The 21652-nt window shown below is 38.3% G+C and overlaps 1 protein-coding gene across 1 annotated transcript in view; it reads left to right on the forward strand.

The window, feature by feature from the left end:
• The window catches only part of DCC (DCC netrin 1 receptor), an 891673-nt gene that overhangs the window by 668669 nt on the left and 201352 nt on the right, over positions 1-21652 (forward strand). Inside the window, exons 10-12 of the mRNA XM_040984736.1 lie at positions 1753-1901; positions 3473-3611; positions 6255-6304. Coding sequence (XP_040840670.1) covers positions 1753-1901; positions 3473-3611; positions 6255-6304 — 338 coding nt within the window. The remainder of the gene's footprint in view (positions 1-1752; positions 1902-3472; positions 3612-6254; positions 6305-21652) is intronic.

Genomic DNA, 21652 nt, shown 5'->3' on the forward strand with positions numbered 1-21652 from the left:
TTTAATACAGAAAGATTTCATGTATTTGGTAGATACAATTAGAAAAAATAATCATTGCTTTCCTCCCTTCATTTATCCTTCACTCCTCCCTCCTTCCTCTTAATTTTTGCAACAAATGCTTTTAATTTACTTTATAATCACAAGATTAATACCCCACTAACCATCATGTTGAACAAGTGAACAGTAGAAAGATGATACTGTTCCTCAAGAATGTGGAAGAGCTACAAACAATAATCCAATAGTAAGATGTCATTTTCATTTTAAGCATTGTTTTCTGTTTATATTCTGTACTAACTTGCAGATGTATGGGAAAGCACATTTTGGGGGAAAGGATTACTTCGCTAAACACACTGACTTTCAGTTGTACCCTTTTTGTTGCAAAAAAAAAACTATTTGGTGCTTCATCATGTATAGACACTATAAAATGTCGATTAAAAAGCAGCTTTTTGGGAACAAGGACTCTTACTGTGGAAGAAATGCACAGTAAAAAGTAACCAGGAGGCAAGACCAAACTCAATAGAGATGAACTCGTATTGGGAGCTGTTATAGAGTCATGCAAAGGTTACACACAGCTGTCGATTCAAGTGTGTGCAGTGTGTGCATAAGTAAATGTACATATATATATATCTACACACGTGTGTGAGTGTATCTATACAAACACGTGCATGTGTTTCTGATCTCTATTCAACGAAAGACCCTTGAAGTAAAAAAAAAAATCTAAGTAGCAGTTAAGAGATGTAGCATCCAGATATATATCTTTAATAATATTGCCCACTGAGAAGAACTAGAAATCATTGGAGAAATATCTAGTTCCTGAACAGGGAGAGTATCAAGATGAGTCTGGGAAATAGGAAGTCTTTGACAAATTCATGGAAAAACAGCAATATATAATCCCACTTTTCCCTAACATTTTAAGGTATTTATATTAGAAAGTAAAAGAATTGATAATATTTATGCAGCCTGTTACAAGGACAGCACAAACAGGTTAAAGAGGCCCCTATGGTAAAATCTTGGAAAATTTGTCCAAAAAAAAAATTAAAGGAAACTACTAGTTGTAAACAAAAGTTGGGAAGTAATGTGTCTGTCAAGACTGAAGATACATAAGCAGAAAAACATGGGTTCCTGCTAACAATATCTAAAAATTTCTGAATGGTGAAACATACCTGCATTTTACTTAAGTGATTGTTAACTTATACTAATTGAGTTACTTATGCTTGTTTAATAAAGTAACAGTTATGAGAGAAAAATGTAAAACTGCTAAATAAAATTGAAAATGAAATCTTAAACTTTCATTTAATTGACCCCAAATTGGGCAATAATTTTTAAATGCTGACACACATGAAGACAGTTGGTTAAATTATACAAGCTCTGCTGCCTCTTTGATTTACAGTCAGAACCATAATGTACTAATTTCATCTTCCTTCTGTAGTTATTAAGAATAAACAGTGGTTTAGTAGCACAGTGGAACGTTTCCAAGTTCCCCAGATAAAGATTTAGCTTCAGAATCCTATTCCTTCTGTCATTACCCTTAGTCACTTACACCCTTTGATAAGTTTCTTTGACTGTGAAGTGCAATAATTAATTTCAATTAATGTAAGCTTTCTTCATTTTAAACTTAAGTGTTTCTCGTGTCTCATATTTTCTATTTGTATTTTACATTCTGATTACAGCTAATTCCGAAAGTAGTGCTTGATTTTTGTCTGTCTCGAGAAAAGGAACTTTCTTATCCTAATTGATTTCTTCTGTGTACAGTGCAAGTTCCAGGGCCAGTAGAAAACCTGCAAGCTGTATCTACCTCACCTACCTCAATTCTTATTACTTGGGAACCCCCTGCCTATGCAAATGGTCCAGTTCAAGGATACAGGTTGTTCTGCACAGAAGTGTCCACAGGCAAAGAGCAGGTAGGTCACGGAATGAGCTCCACTGCTTCTAACTATTGAGTGATTCCAGGACTGAGGAAATAAAAGGCGTGCAAGTCCATTGTTTAGCACATTAATTGGCTAACTAATTAATTATAAAGTACTTGTTATTGGAAACTGTAAACAATTCAATTGTTTTCTGGTGCTGAGAGAGGCAAATGGGCTCTGAGATGAAGTCAATATAGAGGGTGCTGGTATCTCCTCCCCGTGTCCAATGACAGGGATTCCTGCAGGTGTAAGTAGCCATGTTGCATTTCCCACCTGGTCCCAGAAGGCATTTTCATTTTCACCAGTCTTAAAGAATGATTTTTCCTTATATTCCATGGAGTTCGCCATTTACCTCTTTTGCTTTCTTAAGCATTGGGGATCATTTCTGTCCTCTGCTCACAGTGAGGCTGTGACCTGTCAATGTTCCACAGCTTAAGTGGAGCTTGGATTTCAGAAGCCTCCCTTCTGTTTCCTTAAATTTTAATTTGAATCCAAAGTTGCCACCGACACTTGCCAAAAAGTGAAAAGTAAGGAAAAGTGAGAGCAAACAAGTGTTTAGGAAGACATGTGGAAGTTAACACTTCCATTTTTCATACAAATTAGATGTTTAGCTCCTTACTTTCAACCTTCTGTGTGTGCTGGGGGCAGTGGAAATCATGGGCAAGCATATAGTGACATATGGCAATTGCCTCCACTAGGAGACTTTTTCTGCTTCCACATAAACTCAGTGGTCAGGAAAAAAATTTTAAATGTTTTTGCCAGAAATAGTTCTGGTTCCATTGCAAGTCATAGCATAAAACAAGTGTTACAGAAGTTTCTTCTAGACAAATGTAATTTTTCTCCTCTCTTGCTTAGCCCCATGCTATTTTTAGCTCTTATTTTCCAACGTTATTCCATGCATTTTTGTTTGTATTTTATCTCTTTTATAATGCCTTTCACTGGCCCACATGGCCGTTATCCTCTAGGATGCAAGTCTGAAAGTCATCAGTGTGGCTCAATGGTGGGTCTCCTGGGGGGGGACAGGCTCCGGCTTCCTCCTGGACTCCCACCTTCAGGGCTTCGTAGCTTGCCTCTGTGAGGTCCCGGGAACAGGCTCAGCTTACCTGCCAGCAGTTGGGAGGTAACAGTGTTGCCAAACTGTCAGACAGTTGCCAGAGCTATGGGCACACCTTCGAGATGAAAGGGGAAATCTGTGATTCCCCGATGAATGGATGTGTGCTGGATGAAGAGGTAAATCTCCTGCAGCCTGACAAGCGGCCTTCTGCCGCTCAGGGTGTGGTGTGGGCAAAGAACCATCGCACCCCGCACCCCGGATGCTGGGTGCTGTTAAACTAATTGGAGCTTAATGACTGTAAAACGAGCCTGATGCCGTTTTAACTAGGAACCTGCGGTGTAGCTTGGGGTTCAGTGAGGGGAAGGCTGTGTCCCTAGTTAGGTTTTACAACGACTCATTATGAGGCTATAGTGTGGAGAATCTAATACCAACTCACTGATTACACTGAATGGCTGCCATTTCAACCTTAATGTAGTTCCTTAATAACAGTTTTGGTGTTTTATGTCTCCAGAACATAGAAGTTGATGGACTCTCTTATAAACTGGAAGGCCTGAAAAAATTCACAGAATATTCTCTTCGATTCTTGGCGTACAATCGCTATGGGCCAGGAGTATCTACTGATGACATAACAGTGGTTACGCTCTCTGATGGTGAGTTGAAAACAGTGAAACTTCTTTAATGTGCTTGGTATCAAAACGAAAGGTTGCCGTTTGCCCCTAATCCCCTATGTCAAAAGTTTTTTTGAAAATTAGAAATCTGGATACTGTATTCACACTGTGTATTGTAACCAAATTTAAAGTTTAGCAATGTATGTACCGTGGGCCTGGGTACACAAACAGTGCTCCCAGTGGGACCGCAGCCTAAGAGCTCACGTGCATTTAGTGCATGTGTCTGCTCTATTAATGTTCTTTTACAAACTTACCTCTGTATGAAGATGGACCAGTTTCAGATGGTTAACAGTGTAAATGATGGACCACTCTCAATACATCTGTCTCCGTGAAAGTATTTTAAAAGAACTTAGGCCAAAAGACACGGTATTGAAAGTCTTAACACTGATCGTGGAATATGTAGCGTTTTACCTCGTCTAACAAGTGAAAGGATAAACATTCCCTCTTAAAATGCCATAATGAAATGAAAAAAATCATCATGGAGAGAATAAATTTGGCAAAGCAGTGACAGGGAAAACTAGAGAACTATAAAATAGATGATGATGATAATGATTTTGCGAAATTTAAATAAAATTAAAAATAAACGTAAGACAATGCATGAAAGGAGGCAGGGGCGAGAAGGCAAGTACACCCGCTGCTCTGATTGTTGACAAAGCAGCGAACTCACTCCTCTCGGACGAGTTCTACGTCTCTGTGCTTACTGTTGTGGCTTATTGACGTTTTACATTTTAATAATGACTTGTTATTCCCTGACATATATATCAGTTTTTAATGTGGGTGGCTCTTTTACACAATAATAAAAAATTTTTAAAAACGAAGGACAGTGTGCAGCGCTCAGAAATGGTGCTCATTTGCAATTTCAAATTAAAAACTATTTTGTACATTAACACCACTTCAGTGTCATATTTTAATGTCACTCTTATGTCTGTCCATCTAATTCTGTTATTTAAGACAGAACAGGGGTATTTATTGGCAGGATAAATGATTTCACAACTTATAATTATACAAATAAAAGACAAACAAATGAAAATGAGTCTTTTACATAATTTATGTAGATTTCATTCACACTCTGAACCATAATAGTGTGGCCTTATTCTCTACTTTGGTTTTAAATGTCATAAGTGAGATAGATAGATTATTATTCATTAACTTCTAGAATCGTTGCAATGTTTAGGACTTCAAGGATGTCTGTCACTGCAGAAAAGGATTTCAGGAACCTAATGCCAGGAAACATCACTGTGAAATGAACATCAGATGCCCTCTGTCAGGAGCACTCAGAGAAGCCAGGGCCTTTCTCAGCCTGTGGTGTAGACAGAGCAGTCTTGTGTATGCATCCTTATAATCATCTCTTTAACTCCATATCTGTATCGTTGCCTTCCATTTCCTTAGCATCTATCTCACGTGCCCACACTTCAGTCTAGCGTCTTTCTGTTAATACTGTTGAGGCTGAGGCCACATCAGTTACATGTATGCCATCCTGTACATTTCTGAGCTGCCACCCAGTCACGTCATGCAACTCTTCTCTGTTTGGGTGTTTTAATGTTTTCAGAGGTGAATTTTTAAAAAATTGGTCATCCAAGGAGACTTCTAAGAATTCTTATTCCAAGAATAAGTCATGCATGAATTCAGCAAACATAGGTAGTGTAGAAGTAAAACCATGACAAAAACAGCCCTTGGATTCTTGAAAATGTCTAAAAAAAGTCTGTTCTATCCATCAGTTTGCTATATCTGAATTAGGACTCTGTAATGTATAGATTAAAATGTGTTAGGAATTTATCAAATTCTTGTATTTCTTTTGTGGAAAAATATACTTTTTTTGCAGTTATGACTCATCCAAGCATCTGAAACATTTCCTCACAGAAAGATCATTCAATGAATGGCTGCATGTGTATTACTCACATCACAGAATATTCGTTTTTCTGATACGCTAAATATTCATTACACATGTCAGAAAAGAAGCTGTGTATGGACTTCCCATTTCCACAGAGGAGTGAGAAAATTGAAATGCAGGCCAAATAAATGAAATGCCTAAAAAATCTGCAAAGAAAAGCTGACAATTTCTTTGTTAATGGAATTGACTTTCCAAATGCTTTTTGAAAATCTGCTCACATCCATGACATAAGTTTATTATACACAGCTAAAACTAAATAGGAGGTATTTTTTTCTTTCCACTTTTTAAGAGATAATAAAATGGCCTTAAAGGGATTACACATCTTTACTGACCATTAGAGTGACATATTTCATCATAAAGCCGTGCCTATATAGCAATGCACAATATCATAAGCTTTTAACTCCACTCTAGGAAATCTCTTGGTGTGTTTTTATTGGTTTCTCAGGGAAGGTTTTCATAAGAAATCTGTAATTAAATGGCAAGATTTATCATTACCTAAGCAGGTACTTTTTTGCCTAACAGTTTGGGGGCTCCCTAGATAACTAGCCACTAAGTGAGAAAAGATAAACAAATGTAGTTATTTATCATGTGGGAAGTTTTTTGAAGTGCTGCCTGGGTTAAGCTGCCTAATTATCATTATTAACTGTGAAAAAGATATACTTTTAAAAAAAATTAGACCTGGTGTTTCCTTGAAGACTGACAATAACCCTCACATCTTGTTTGGTTCCTTTTAGTGCCAAGTGCTCCGCCTCAGAATGTCTCCCTGGAAGTGGTTAATTCAAGGGTAAGTCACATGAGTGTTCATGACGGACTTGTCTATTGCTCATGCATAGCCTTTGTCCACCAAGGCATCATCTTCAGTACAGAGTGATGGCTTCCATGCAAAGAGATTGTCTGGCAAAGCACACAAGGTAGCATCGGCCCTGCATCCTCTGCTGCTAGATTTGAATGCCTTAAATGAAGGATTTGTTTCCTTATGTAGAGCGCGTGGTTTTATGAATGCTACAGTAGTAAAAGACTAGTCCATCAACAAACAAGTAAATAGTCTCCTGTTACCAGTGTTCTCCAGCATAGAACATTCCTATAGTAACATCCAATCCAAATCAAATCCGTTTCGAGACAGAGCAATTAGTATTGAACATTGTTTCAAAATTCTTCATCTGTCCTTAGAAACATCAAAGGTCATTTGAAAACCTAGTAAGGTTATACTCAGGAAGCAATGTTACCAGGCCATTATTTTTTCCTAGCTATGACTTTCAGAGGAACTTAACTTCAGCAAATGCCGGTGTGGATCAATGAGTAGACTAATGTCAGAAATATGTTTTCTAGATACATGTCATTTTGGGTGTGCCTCAAGGTTGAATATAAACTGAAGTCATACAACAGAACGGGGCAAATAAGATTGTGCTAGTACCACCCTGTCATAGGGTTGTGTGTACTCTAGGCCTTCGCTTACTGCTCAAGTGAGGCTGTCCGCCAGAACAGGTTCCAAACTCTAAGATACTGCAAGGAAGTTGTACGTCATCAAGTAACTCACATGCTTGGTTCCCATACTAGCTTTCCCTTTTACAAACTATATGTGATGTTACAGTTTCCAACCGTGTCAAACCTTTCTCTCTGTTTTCATACTAGAGTCTTGCTAGGTAATGATGTGAGGTTTGGAGGTGATTAGAAACACTTGAGAGACTGAAGTGGGAGGAAAGGGGGAAGAGGGGGAGAGAAACTGTTAGGCCAGGCAGAGAGTATGTTGCCAAGAAAGAGTGCCTGATGATTGTTCCCTTGTGGGAGATGGCTTGAGACCTCTTCTCTGTGGTGAGTGACTCACTACGTAGGGGAAATGGCCACCTAGGGCTTACAATGTTGGAGTTAATGCATGTTTTCATGCAGGGGATGGGGCGTGGGTAAGGCAGCAAGTGTCAATGCCTCCAAAGGCTGTGGCTTCAGTTTTGGCAGGGTGTGTTCAGGATAGGGAGGAAGGGTGTGCTGGAGGGAGGGTATGCTTGGAGTAGGAAGAACAGGTTTGTCCGGGATAAGGAATGTTAGTTTGGGCTAAGACATTAACTCCAATAAGCTGATCAGCTGATTCAACATGGGGTCACTTCTGCTTTACTTAGGGCAATATTATACTCTGCTCAACTCAACAGGTAGTTGCCTTTCTTATCAGCTTATCATGGAATAGCAATAACATAACATGTGAAGTCTACGTCAGAAGTGATTATTTCATTGCATTCACCATTCCTTGCCAAGCTTTGTGAAAATCTATAATGAAGCCAGAGTTTCTGGCTTTGATCAGATTTGTTTCTGTCCGTTCATTTTAGCGCAGGTGAAATGTCTTTGAAACTGTTATCTTCTTACATTTTGGGCACCAAATTGGATAAAACCTAGTAGGACAAATATAGATGCAGAAAGGAGAGAATAATCAAATCAAGGAGAAAAAAAAAGATAAAGAAAACAATAAGAAACACAATCAGAAGAATTCCACACTGATTTGCAACCATTAAACGTTATTTAGATGAGCCACTTCAACTGTGAAATCCCCAACTCCAAGTAGATTGTTATCATTAGTGTATGTTGCTGATGAATGCAATTTTGGAGACATATTATGGTTGTTCTTGCTTAGTGACATTATTAGCATCTTCCCTCAGTTCTCATCTTTCCTTCAGGATGGAATGTAGACATTGATGTATAGAGTATTTTATGTTTATGTGTTTAGGTCACCTAAAAGTGTACTTCAGCACAGGGTGGGTGATTTTCTGAAATGGAATAAGGCATTATTAAATGACCCCAAATGCTGACCAGTTTGTATATGCATTTACTATCTTCCTAAATGGAGAGTTCTTACATAACAACATAAATATTTTCAAATAATATATATATATCTCATACACACACACACACACACACACACACACACACACACACACACACACACACTCACACACACACACACACTGCAATCTTTTCATTTCTGTCAATGCAGTATTTGAAGCAAACACTTCTATTTGTATTCTCTTGTAGTTGGTATATGGAACATTGCACTGCTAGAAAAGTTCACTTGTTCATTAGATTTATGGAATAAATACTGTAGGCCAAGTCACCAGAAACTATCTTATTCCCTCTTCTTCCTTTCTCCTTCTGCTTTCTTATTTCCTGAATTCTGAGGCATTATAAACCATAAAAGGTTTTCTTGGGTTACCATCGCAAGAAAGAAATTGGATAATCAAATCATTGCTTTTTCATTCTCAACATGTTAATTCAGAAAAAGGCAAAATAATGTTGTTTTGATATTCTTTTGTTTGAAACAAAACAGAAGTTCACAAATATGTTAATATTTACCCTTTGAATATTACCATTTCAAGGAACAAGCTATATTTAAATGGAAATTTGAGATATTTCTGTGGTACAGAAGTAGCAGTCTTTGGGGTGCTAAGCGCACCCTGGTGTGCCTGGAGCGGAGTCCCCGCTCCAGTTCCTGGGTCCCTGTTACATTCCTGCCTTTGTGAGCCAGCATAGACAACACTGGAAGCCTGTGGGAGAAAGAGTCCCCAGGCCCTAGTAATGACCTGGCCGAGGAACACTGCAGGTAAGGAAGAATAGTAGCATTAAGAGTATATATAATTTAGATCATTCATTTTCCTTTGGATTTTTCTTTTCGCAAATGAACAGAATCCTGTTTTAAATATGTATTTGCTACCATATTTGCAGTTATGGAATGTAATTTATAATCTTATGACCAGTGAGCAAGGAAATTGGATACCAATAATATTCTATCAGAGAGATTGCTGGAATTTATTCTATATGTGGAACTGACCATTCATCGTACAGAATGAATGACAATGCATACTTTTCCTTATTAAGGTTATGGTCACCTATAGAGTAGCTGAAACCATGAGTGGTTTTTTTTTTTTGGATATTTGAAATTAAAGATCTTTAAATGCTTAAATGAAATAACAAAGGAACATTATCTTACTATTTTTTTTTTCTTAAAAACCCAGTATAGTGAATTACCTTTACAAACTTGCAATTCCCTAACAGAGTAGATTCTACTCCCACTGGGTAAATGTAAATATAAATTTTGTTATGAGTGATAACTTAACCTGTAAACACTAGATTTCAGGGGATAATGAAGCAGTGTAAAATTATTATTTTTTCTGTTAAAATTTCTTAAAGTGTAATAACTTTTTAAAAAATACCATTTCACAATATGGACTTTATAAAAACTAACTATAGATATTATTTAGAATATATATTCATATTAAAATCAGTGCAAATAAATGCTGGACTTGGTTTGTTTGGGAGAATACACAGCTCAAGCCCCAGGAAGTCAAAGCACTCATGTTGGCCCTCAACGCCCTTCTGAATGGTGTAAGAATGCATGCATTTAGAGTATGCTAAGATGCAGGGTGTGTGCATTCCTTAGAAGTTGGCAAAGTCATTGTGCCTATTAAGTTTACTTATTCAACAGTAATTCTGAATAAGCATGTATCCTGCATGGTGCTGGGGATATGGTTCTGACTTTGCCTTCATGACATTCACACTTGAGTTGGAATTTGATAGAAAAAGTCAGCTTTTCATCTAACCACATTTAATCTCCTCTAATACTTCAGAGTTAGCACTATTCCCTCATGGATAAAATAAAAGGGCAAAAGGCAGAATCCCTGCAATCTTTTGAACATCTGTGAGTATGCTCAGACCTTTTACTTACATCTTTTCTCAAGCATTTTATATACCTTATACTTTTTACTCACACCTTGTACTCAAGCATTTTACGCTTACACAGCTGGAGAAAAGAGCAGCTGCAAACTGATCACTCACTACTGGATCTCAGTGTCCAGCTACTAGTAACTGAACACTACAAGGCGACTTCAGGGCATTAACTATTAACAAATTCAACCCCCTAAAACAATTTGGTTATCACCAATCCAGTTATCACAAAAGGTGAGTGTTATTTAAAATCCAAACAATTCAGAATGTGGGATTCCTCTCATTTATTATCTGACATCACCTTGATGTTGAAATGCTCATTCTCCAATACCTTCTATGTCTATGGGCGTGTCTTCTGTTTCAGCACTAAACATCAGTGTCCAATCAGTCCCTAACACACCCATGGTCTGATGTCTTCTAGGTAATAGTGTGAAAAGTTCTGATTTCCTCAGTACAGTCTTCCCAGAAACCACTTAGAGGGAGAATAAAAACACTGATTTCCAACACTGAAAGCAAGCCAATGAATTTGGTGTCAGATGCTTTCACATCCTTAGCTACTGGTGAAAATAGAGAGGAAATCTGAGGGCTGCATCACTGGGTCACCACAGAGTAACAGGTGTCTGGAATCGTGTTGGGATGTGATCTGCTCCCAGTCATCAGGCTGCTGAGCACACTGATCAACACAAGTACGTATCAAGCAGATGACGAGACCCCAGAGACATAGAAAACCAAGAAACCATGTGTGTTGTTGTTATATTCATTTTGTAGCTTCTCTGTGTTTTAGTGCAATTGTTGTCTATTTCTGAGGACATGTAATAATTAGTGAGATTCCTTCAAGAACAAAAGTGTTGCTTGGTTTATTTATAATGGGTAGAACTTGTATTCTGCTATCCTACTGCAGAATACACATACACATGTGAATTTTTTGTTATTTGAATTAGACATGGATCTCAAACTCATGTGTATGTTTAATCCCAAACATCATCATTTGATAATACTTAGAGGGGAAAAATCCTAAATCAATGGTGATAGTAAGAAGTGGACCTAGAAACCGCTGAACTTATCTGGACAATAAGATGCTGTACTCTATGCTAGGTATATGCATGCAATGAATGAATCCCAATTGAACTTCAACTGTGAATATGCAGCAAGGGGGAGTAATCCACCATGGGGGTAGGGTTATGGGAGGGGTAGGGGGAATCCCAGTGCCTATAAAACTGTATCACATAATACAATGTGATTAACAATTTTAAAAAAAACTTAAAAAAAAAAAAGAAGTGGACCTAGAGAGCCTCCAGAAACCAGGCTGTGAACCTGGAAACCTGGAAAACCATGAGCCAAACTAAACCTCCTTGTTTTGTAAGTAGCTTATCTTGGGTATTTCATCTTAGTAATGAAAGGTTGACTAGTCTAGTAGTGAAATATACTTAACATAAATTGTACCATTTTAACCTTTTCCAAATGAATTGCTCAGTGGCATTCATATTACATTGTTGTTCAGCTATGATCAATGTCCATCTTGGAAAAAAATGTAATCTTCTCAAAGTGAAACTCAAAGTATATTAAATAGTAACTCTGAAGTACCTTCCTTTCTAGACCTTGGAAGCCCTCCCTCTTTGTTCTGTATCCTGACTTAGTTCATAAAACTAATCCATGAAAAAATGATTGCATTTTTATTTCATTTTAATTGAGAAGTAAAACACTTAAATTTTTAGATCCTTACACTTACAGAAAATAAATTTAATGGCTGCTAGTCACAGGCAAATGCATTAAGAGGCTGAAAAGATGCACCTCACTTCTCATTATTAATAGTGCTTTTTGAATACTTGCATTCCATAATCCCATAATTTTTATTTTAGGAAAGTTTCTGATAAAACTAGTAGTCACAGTTAGTCATAAGCAGTATTATTATACACAAAGATTGTTCTGGGGAAACTCTGAAAACATAGTATATATGGTCACAACATCAGTCTCACACGGATCACAATTTGGGTAGTGATCCCAATCAATACCTAAATTGATCCTTTAACCATTTATTTTATTTTATTTTTTCCTGATACAGTTCATAGGCTCAGGGATTTCCTCTTTCCCCCTCCCTATTCCAGCTCCCCCGACTGTTTTCACTCAGTTATTACAATAGTACATGTAGCCCTTCAGCAACAGTCACAAGTCCAACATCCTGCTGTTTCATGCAAGAGAGGGAGAGAAGGAGGGAGAGAGAGAGAGAGAGAAAGAGAGAGAGAGAGAGAGAGAGAGAGAGAGAGAGGAAGAGATCTGCATACACTGGTCTATAGTACCCACAAAAATGAGGGCTGGGCAAAGCATGTCTCTCTCCTGGGTGGCGGAATGCTCAAGCACATGGGCTGTCCTCTGCCTCCCAGCATACAGTAGCATGGTGCTAGATCGTAGGCAGAGTGCCTATGATTCAGACTAGCACTCTGATATGGAGGGCAGGGATCCCAACCAGCAGTTTTAGCACATGGTACCACAATGCCTGTCAACATTTTTTTTTCTTTATTTATTTGAAATGTAGTGAGACAGAGAAAGCTTCTGTTGGTGGTTTATTCCCCACATCCCTAAAATAGCTAGAGCAAGGCCCGGACAAACCAAGAGCCACTCATGTGGGTCACAGGGATGCAGCTACTTGGGGCATAACCTCCTGCTCCCCCTGTGTGCACTAACAGAAGCTGGCATTAGGAGAAGAACTGAGACTAAAATGGAAGCAGCTGCTATAGGACTCAGATTCCAGGCAGCAACTTAGTCCCTGTGATAAATGCCTGCTTCTGTAACCAGCATCCTTGCTGTATGTTTAATAGAATTAAGTAACTCTGCAGGTGTTTAGTGCCTGTCAATGTGCTAATTAAAGCACTATTTATGATGACTTCGTTATAATAATTAAATATAATTATTAATCATTAAAGTAATGACTGGGATATCAACTTTGAGTTACGCTCATTGCTAGAAAAGCTTATAGTAAAAGATCAAACAGTAAAAGCAATGACTTTCTGAAAATTTATTTCTAATAAAGGAAGGTACCTTTATAATCTAACAGATGAACAGTTCACATGAAAGCAGTGCTTTAGTGAAGAGAATGGTGCAGGGCAGTGTGATAGATAAGTGTGAACCAATTGAAAGCAGGTTATCAGGGAAGGATGTTCTCAAGGTGCCTGCTGTGTGGATCTGGGTCAGTGATTCCAAGGCAATCTGATTCCTAGGGCAGAAGCCATAAGCAGGGAATTGTCTTTGCATCATTGTAATCCTAGCATGATGGTATGGATTGGTCATGAGTTTATGATGTCATGAGGTTATGAGTTCATGAGTTTATGAGTCAGATTAGGTGAGGCTTTCCAGGGCATAGTGAAAGTTAAGATATCTTTCTGAGGGTGATGGAAAGATTTTGAAAGGTCAATTGTGTGATTTACTTTAAAAAAAAATCACTAGTCGTTGTGCAGAAAATAGGCGGTGAGACAGAAGAGGGAGGAACAAAGGCTATTGACGAACAGTTTAGCTGCTCATCGAGTCATGTTGTAGTTGGATGTCGGGGATCTTAGAATATGAAGAAAGAATTGGAAAAATCCAGATGTGTGTTGAAACTAGAACCAACAAATGGATTGATGGATTAAATATAAGGAGCAGTGGGAAGAGAAAGATCAGGGTAAAGGGTTGACTTTGGGATACAACATATGATTGAATTGTGGAGTGGATTAATGTGATGATGCATGGAGAATGCATTGGTTTAGCAGGGACGGTCCATTCTTTTGTGGACCTTTCCAACTTGAAGCAGCTATTAGACTGCCTTGTAGGGATGGCAGCCAGAGACTGATGAAGATAGACAATGTAGGAATCGTTGTCCTATGCATGACACCTTAGAGAGCATAGGGGGAAAGGCTGAAACTTTAAACACAAATATAAGTCTAGAGTTAGAACAAGACTAGTGGTAGATGGTGAGCAGGTTAAGTCACCAAACCCAAAGCAATTTTCCCAAATATAGGGTGCTATTCCTTCTGCCATCTGCAGATGAGAGATAGAGCTAAACTGGGAGTCAATTAATACTGTGAGATGGGTTTGAAAATGGAGAGAGCAAGTATTAAGAGCCTTCACAAAGAGATGTGAATGATATTTTTTAGGAATTCTGATTTAAAGTGGAGCAAAGGAATGGGTGACAACTTTAGGATGTGGTAGACTCAAGGAAGGTTTTTCTTTTTCGTTGCTTTTTTTGATGTGAGAGACACTGTAGCTTTTAGAAACAATATACAGAAGGGAACATGTGTTTTGCACAAGACATCTTGGAACATTTCAAAATGTAATCCTAGATAAGGTCAGCAGACAAACACAAGATCCAGCATTCAAGGAGGAGCACAGGAAGTTCACTGGAAGATAAGCAAAGATGGGGAGAGAGAATAGAAGTGGAGGCAGTTATGTTACCCACTTTGGAACTGGGAAGATGCTGTATTTAAGAAAATAGCAGCAACAGAAGGAAGACTTGGAAAAGCAGATATTGAGTGTTTGAAAATGGGAAACACTAAGCCATAGCGATCCTAGTTTTTAGAAAAGAAAGCAGAGTATCTATGGTTTTATGATCACTGAGCAGTATGTACTGAGCGCTTGAGATTTTCTGTCATACATTAAATTAAAAGTAGCCCAAACGTCAGGGTCTGTTTACTTCCATGGTTCTCTGTGCAGTTCCTGGTCTGAGGTAGGCCAGTTGTAGGGTTTCTTCTGTTTGGTGATTTGCTACAGTAGAAGGAGGTCAAGGTACTTAAGAGCTTTTGCAGAGGATTGAGTGATTAAAACAAGGCTGTGAATCTAAACTGCCTGGAAGAAAGGGACATGATGGCTAGGTAGGAAGGTGGAGGATGATGAAAAGGAAGTGAGGCTTGGTGGTTCAGTTATCTTCATCTTCCCAAAGGGGACACTGAGGCTTGGATGAGGTAATGTACTCTGGTATCAGGAGGATTTGAATCCAGGGCAGCACTGTTGGCTGTTTGGCTTCACTGCCTGCTCAAAATAGGCCCCTGTGATAAAGGATAGGGCCTCTATCAGAAAACAAGTGAAGCCTTGCTTTTGACTTGTGTAACAGGATGGAAGGTTTATTGTGGAAATGTCTGTGCAAAGCCCTGGAGGAACTGGTTTTAGAACTGCTGAGAGGGAAGGGCAATGAAAAGAATTCAGAAAACGATATTGGCCTGATTTCCCAGTGTTTCCCTCTCTGTGGTGAACCTAAAAATTAATTTGGAGAGCCTGTATGATATTCATGTAACTAGTTAATTATACTTTCAAATTGCCCATCCATCTTACAGGATTGGTGAACTGTAAGCTCTCTGTACCTTCTGTGCCATTGGAGTGACGATCTTGTATAGTAGAACCATATCTGTATTTACTTCAGCAAATTTAATTATGTGTTCCTGGTTCTAGCGTATAACACATTTTTGCCTTTAACCCTAATATACAATTTGATGTGCTCCCAAAGGAGAATTCATTTAGCAATATTTGTTGTAAACATGAATAATTGCATTAGTTTTGGATTATGTCAGCCTTGAAAGGATCAAGAATAGGCGAGTGGCCTGAGGTTAACATTTCTGCTTGGGATACCCACATACTAGATAAGAGTATTTGTGTTCCATTAGCTGCTAACTGAGCTTCAAATATACCTTTGTGCTAACTTGCCTGTGGGAGCGAGCAGATAATGACTGGGGTGCTTGGGTCGCTGCCACTCATGGGAGACACAGAGGTCTGGGACTCCTGCTTCAGCCTGACAAAGCTTTAGCTCCAATGGGCTTTGGGCTATGATCTGGTGGACAGGGGATCTCTCTTTCTCTCTCCCTCCCTCCATCCCTCCCTCTGTCTCTATATTTTTTGATAAAAGAATACTTTTACAAAATTAATGACAGAATTATTTTTATGTTTAAAAAACAGTGATTTTTTTTCTTCCTAAGAAATTCCAGTGTACTAAGAAATTCCAGCGTCATAATATAAGCTAGTTTTGTCATTTCATCAGTTATTCATTAATTCATTGTTATTAATTCACTTTTCCAGCAAAATTATTGTGAACATAATGCGTAACAGATCGATATGGCATCCGTTAATAAGACTTAGCACTCCATAACCTGCAGTTCAGATCATCAAAGTAATCTATATTAATCTCAAAATCATAAGTAGATCAGCATACACTTTTTTCTGTGCAAAATTATAGACTGAGTAAATGCTTCTCAAGTCTCAAATCATAACATTTTAAAATTCTGTATGTTCAGGTAAAGTTTAGAACTCCAGGATATTAATATAAACTTCAATCACTTACCTGTCTCTACATTTATTAGTAAATGGTCTGACCTCTAGAACACCTGCACATGCCACATAATGCAGTTGAAGTCTGCCTTTCCTGGAGATGCTCTGTACATGTACAGATTTGACTATTGCATCCTCCAATAAGTGTATCTATTTGTGGGAATATTTTCCAGTCTCCCAGTATTGCGTGTACAAATTATGTTTCCCTCTATATCGAGAAGGACACGGATATCAAGATATGGCAGAAGACATACAAAGGAGCCAAATGCTCCCGATGCAAAAATATAGTTATTCTGTGACTATGGATTTTGTACGGAACTGACACTGATGGGAAGTGATGCTCTTTACCTAAAAGGAGAAGTATCTCTCATCTTGTCATAGCACATTTGATTCAAAGTATGTAAACACTTTAGTTATAAATATAGATCTGTGTTCTTTGCTCTCTGAATAAGAAGCCATCAATGACTACACAGTGATAACATAGTCCCTGTCATAAAAAAGTACATGACAAATGTATTCTCATGCTTTCAATACTTTTATCTGATGTAGACAGAAAAGTGTCTCAACAATGCAGCACATCTTATCACTGCTGGATGCTTTGACTGACGATACAGTGGGACTAAGTTGGCTGCCCTCATGATTCAGCTACAGACTTCCTTCTGTCCTGGATTTTGTATTCTTATGGATTGTTTTCTGAAGCATGTAAAAGAGTGTTTAATTGAGCCTGAATTGAATTCAGAGATTCAAATGTTTGATGTTCAAGTTCTTTGTAATTCTTAGCAAGCTAGGTGGATCACCCAGTATTAACAATTTTAATTCATTCTACTTTCTTCATCCTGCAATCCCCTGTATGAACACAAACCATCCATTACAGAAAAACAGAACCTGCCATTTTCTGTGTGGTGACTCATATAGTATGTGTTGAAAGGCATTTAAAATCTGATTTTCCAATCTTCCTTCTCAAGTTTGAATCTTTACCACACCTTCATACAAGGTTGTTCTAGAACTGATGTGATGACAGTGGTATTTCTTCTTCCCCTAACAGCCACTTTTGTCACATGTCTGATATTCTGAAGTGTAAATTCGAGGTTCCATCCCTCTATTGGCTCTACTTATTTGTCCTAATTATTTTCTCCAGGACTGCACAGTAGAGATCTAGTGCACGTGCTGTCTGAAAATGCCTGTCACGTCTCCCTCCTCTCCATCAGTTCTTTTTTCCACCACAAGTATTCTTAGCTTCTACAGATGCTTGTCGTTTGCTTGTCAGTTCTCTACTTAAGGTGTCATACTCCTGCAGAGTCTTCAGATAGCATGTGACTATATTAGGCAAGCCTAAACATACCTGCATCATGTTACATATCCTGTCCTTAGTCCTGTGTCTCACAGCCATGTAGGTGCTGCCAACAGTCATGCTATCCTTTTGATGGAACTGATTCCCCACTAAAAAGTTGTAATGATCCATGAATGATATTGATGAACTGCCTGTCCTTCATGCTCGCCATGACGGACTTGTAGGACTGACATCACAGACTTCGTTATCTTCGTGAAATTGTGTTGCGTTTTCCCCGCAGCTACAACCTCCAGGACAACACATTATTTTTGTTCCTTCTCCTAGAAGAAATTATTAAAACCTTAGACTTCAAGGCCATCTACATTTCTGCTGTCACCCATGAATAATTAGTCCCTTTTACCTTGATTTATTGATTATGTTTATTTAATTTTTTGTTTCTTTTTTTAAGTGGACCTTGCAGTTGATCTGTGCTTAACTGTATTCACTACAATCTAACTGAAGACAGAACCCCAACCTTCTGTTATTTGACATCATTGTAGTTTCTTATATTAGCTCTGTTGACTTCTTTTCCTGTTCTGAAAGTCAAGCTAACAAGTGCTCTGGTAGAAAATTCTACAATTAAAGTCCTACAGGGAAACTCTTACATCTTGAAGGACCCTAAAAATGCCACTGAACTTTTCTTATTTTGATAGACCCTAGTTCTTTCCATTTGGTGATAACACCAGTTATTAACTTTGCTTTAATCTTTAGGCCATCTGCAAACATAATTCATACATTTACTCTGATTGACATGAAATTTACATTTTTTAGGAAAATATTATATTTGTTCGAAAGGATGATTTACAGAAAGAAAAAGAGATGGAAAGATCTTCCATCTGCTATTTCACTCTTCAAGTGGCCACAATCAGAAGCCAGGAGCCAGGAGCATCTTCTGGGTCTCCTACACATGTGCAAAGTCCCAAGGCTTTGGGCCATCTGCTTTCCCAGGCCTTAAGGAGGGAGTTAGAAGGGAAGTGGAACATAAGGAACATGAACCGGCTCTCATTTGGGATCCCACCACATGCAAGGCAAGGATATAGACAGAACCATTGCACTGGGTCCACCAATATCTTATAGTTCAATTACTATAGAACAGTAGGACTCCCTAGACTGAGCTCTTTTCTGTCCGGGTTAAAATGTGAGTATCAAGAATTAATTCTGTGATTCTTCTCACACTATTGAAGGCATATTTAGATAATTACAACAGGCCTCTGTTTCATTTGCTGAAGGTCAAAAGTGAATATATTTATCCTATTCTCATTAAAGGCCATAACAAAAATGTGAGAAAAGCAAAAGCGATTTTCCTGTTTGGCTTTCTGCTTTTTCTACTTAATTATATCCTAATTTACCAAAATTTCTGAATTATTATGAGTGACCACACCTGTGAACCAGTACTCAACACTTCATTTTTGGTATTAAAAACTCTTTGTGGAGTAATCCCGGGTCCTAATCATGAAGTAGAAATGACATGAATAATTTCCTTTCTGTCTCATTACGAACGCATTGGAGAGTTTTGCTTTTTGCTGCTTCAAGACTCTGTCACATAAACATGAGTGCACACACGCAGAGACACTGGCTTTGCAAATTTCAAGTGTACTTTGTTGTAAATCAGTATTCTCCTGAATAGTGGTTTACAATGAAATGCTTGAAGAAACTTTAGAAATAAAAAGCACTACAACTCCTAGTTATAAAAATATATATAATATATGGTCTTACCTATTACTTTCGGAAGCCTTGGTGACACACTGAGTCCAAACTCCGCCTTTCTACCTAAGCTAGTGCTTACGCTTTCATCTTACTAGGAAAATAAAACACGGAGGTACACATACTAATTTTCAATTTGTTGGTGGTGCCTTTTAGTAGCTCATTCACTTTAAAATAGTCAGTTCATTTAAAGCTCAAGCTTTTTTTTTTTTTGATAATCAGGTTGATTACACTTCTCTTCCTATTCTTTCAAGTAAATCCATTCATGTTATTATAGAGGAGGAATCTGTGTAACAAAGAGGGGGTCACTCAGCATGAAAAAGAATATCCTCTGTTTGGCCAGTTTCCACTTACATTCTAAGGTTCATAGGGTTATATAAAGTTATTGGCTATCCATCTTCAAACGACGTTATTTCAAGACTCAGGGATTACATTATGTAAGAAATATCAAGGAGTGGTTCTCAGGCAGTTTTCCTTTTCAAATGCAAGCACTGAAATACAATCGCTGTTTATTATTTAGTTACCTAATGCCTGCCTGTCATGTCTTTGTGAATTTGGTCTGGTAAGTTATAATTAAAAGAATCATTATCCCTGTTGGATGTGGGCACAGATTCACATTATTTCCTTGGAAGCCTGTCTGCTGTCTCACTTTAATGAAAATTTAAATCTCACAGAATGAGATATGCTACGTGGAATTATTGTCTGAACAGTTACAGTGGGGGAAAAACCTCCTAGACCAGTAAGTCATTGATCTTAACCATAGATTATTTTACGCATTCATTTTTCTTTATTGAACAAGGATGGGTGACCAAGTATGGGATTATTTATGTGATATCATAAGGCTATAAAGTAGTAGAGCAGAAGAAAAACCTCTGGACTTTACCCCCACATCTCTCTTTTATTTTTAAGATTTATTTTTATTGGAAAGTGAGATCTACATACAGGAGAGGCAGACAGATTTTTCCATCTACTGGTTCATTGCAAGTGGCTGCAATGGCTGGAACTGATATAAAGCTATGAGTTTCTTCTAGATCTCCCACATGAGTATAGGGTCCCAAGGCTTTGGGCAATCCTCTACTGCTTTCCCAGGCCACAAGCAGGGAACTGAAAGGGAAGTGGACCAGCTGGGATCTGATCCAGCGCCCATTTGGGAGCTTAGCATGTGCAAGATAAGGACTTGAGCCACTAGGCTACCATGCCAGGCCCACCCCCATGTCTGTTTTGACCAGGATTATTTGTTTCTCTAACTGTGTCTGACTGTGTCTGTATGTGTTGGCATGAGCACACACATGCAGGCATACTAAAACATACAGACCATGGGTTAGACAGTCAGCCTAGTGTTGAAGATACCCCTTGAGGCACGCACAGGATGTCTCACAGTGCCTGGGTTTGTGTCTTGGCTCTGCTCCTCATTTCAGCTTCCTGCTGATGCACACCCTGGTATTTTTCTGCTGCTGGTGCAAGTGGTTGGCTCCTGAGTACCTGTGTAGGATGTCCGGCATTGAATCCATGGCTCTTCAGTGGCCAGCCCCAATTATTAGTTGTAGGCATTTAGGGAGTGAGTCTAAGGACAGGAGATCTGCTTTCTATGTCTTGTCCTATGTGAATTTAGTCCTTGAGACAAATTCAGTAAGGTAGCTATAGCCTTTACTTAGTAGGTGTACAAGAGTAAGAGATAGTTTAATACAGTTTGCTGAATTCCCTTTCATCCGTGATAACCATGGCTGATTGGCAAGCATCCTGAATGCTTCATGCCTCGTAACTAGAATTCTAGATACAGACCTGTTGTACTTCGCAGCTGGCTGTCACAAGGAATACATTACAACACATTAGACATTATATAAAAATTCTATTGTTAAGTCACGTTCTTTGAAAGTGAATGCCTTTGAAATAATCAAAATTCTGGTTTCCATTTTGTTTTTCAAGTCATTGCTGAATAGAAAAGAATAAAATACAAAAAGCACATTTTGCTCCCATAACATATCTGATGAACTGAGCTGATGGCATTGCACATTGCTAATAGCAAAGTTATGTATCATTGGTAGTAACATTTAAACAAACGGTTATTTAATGAAAGAGTTAAGGAGAGACAAGAGTGTGGACAAGGGA

This window comes from Ochotona curzoniae, unplaced genomic scaffold (assembly GCF_017591425.1).
Source record: "Ochotona curzoniae isolate NIBS_2020 unplaced genomic scaffold, NIBS_Ocur_1.0 contig_43, whole genome shotgun sequence".
Taxonomy (NCBI): Eukaryota; Metazoa; Chordata; class Mammalia; order Lagomorpha; family Ochotonidae; genus Ochotona; species Ochotona curzoniae.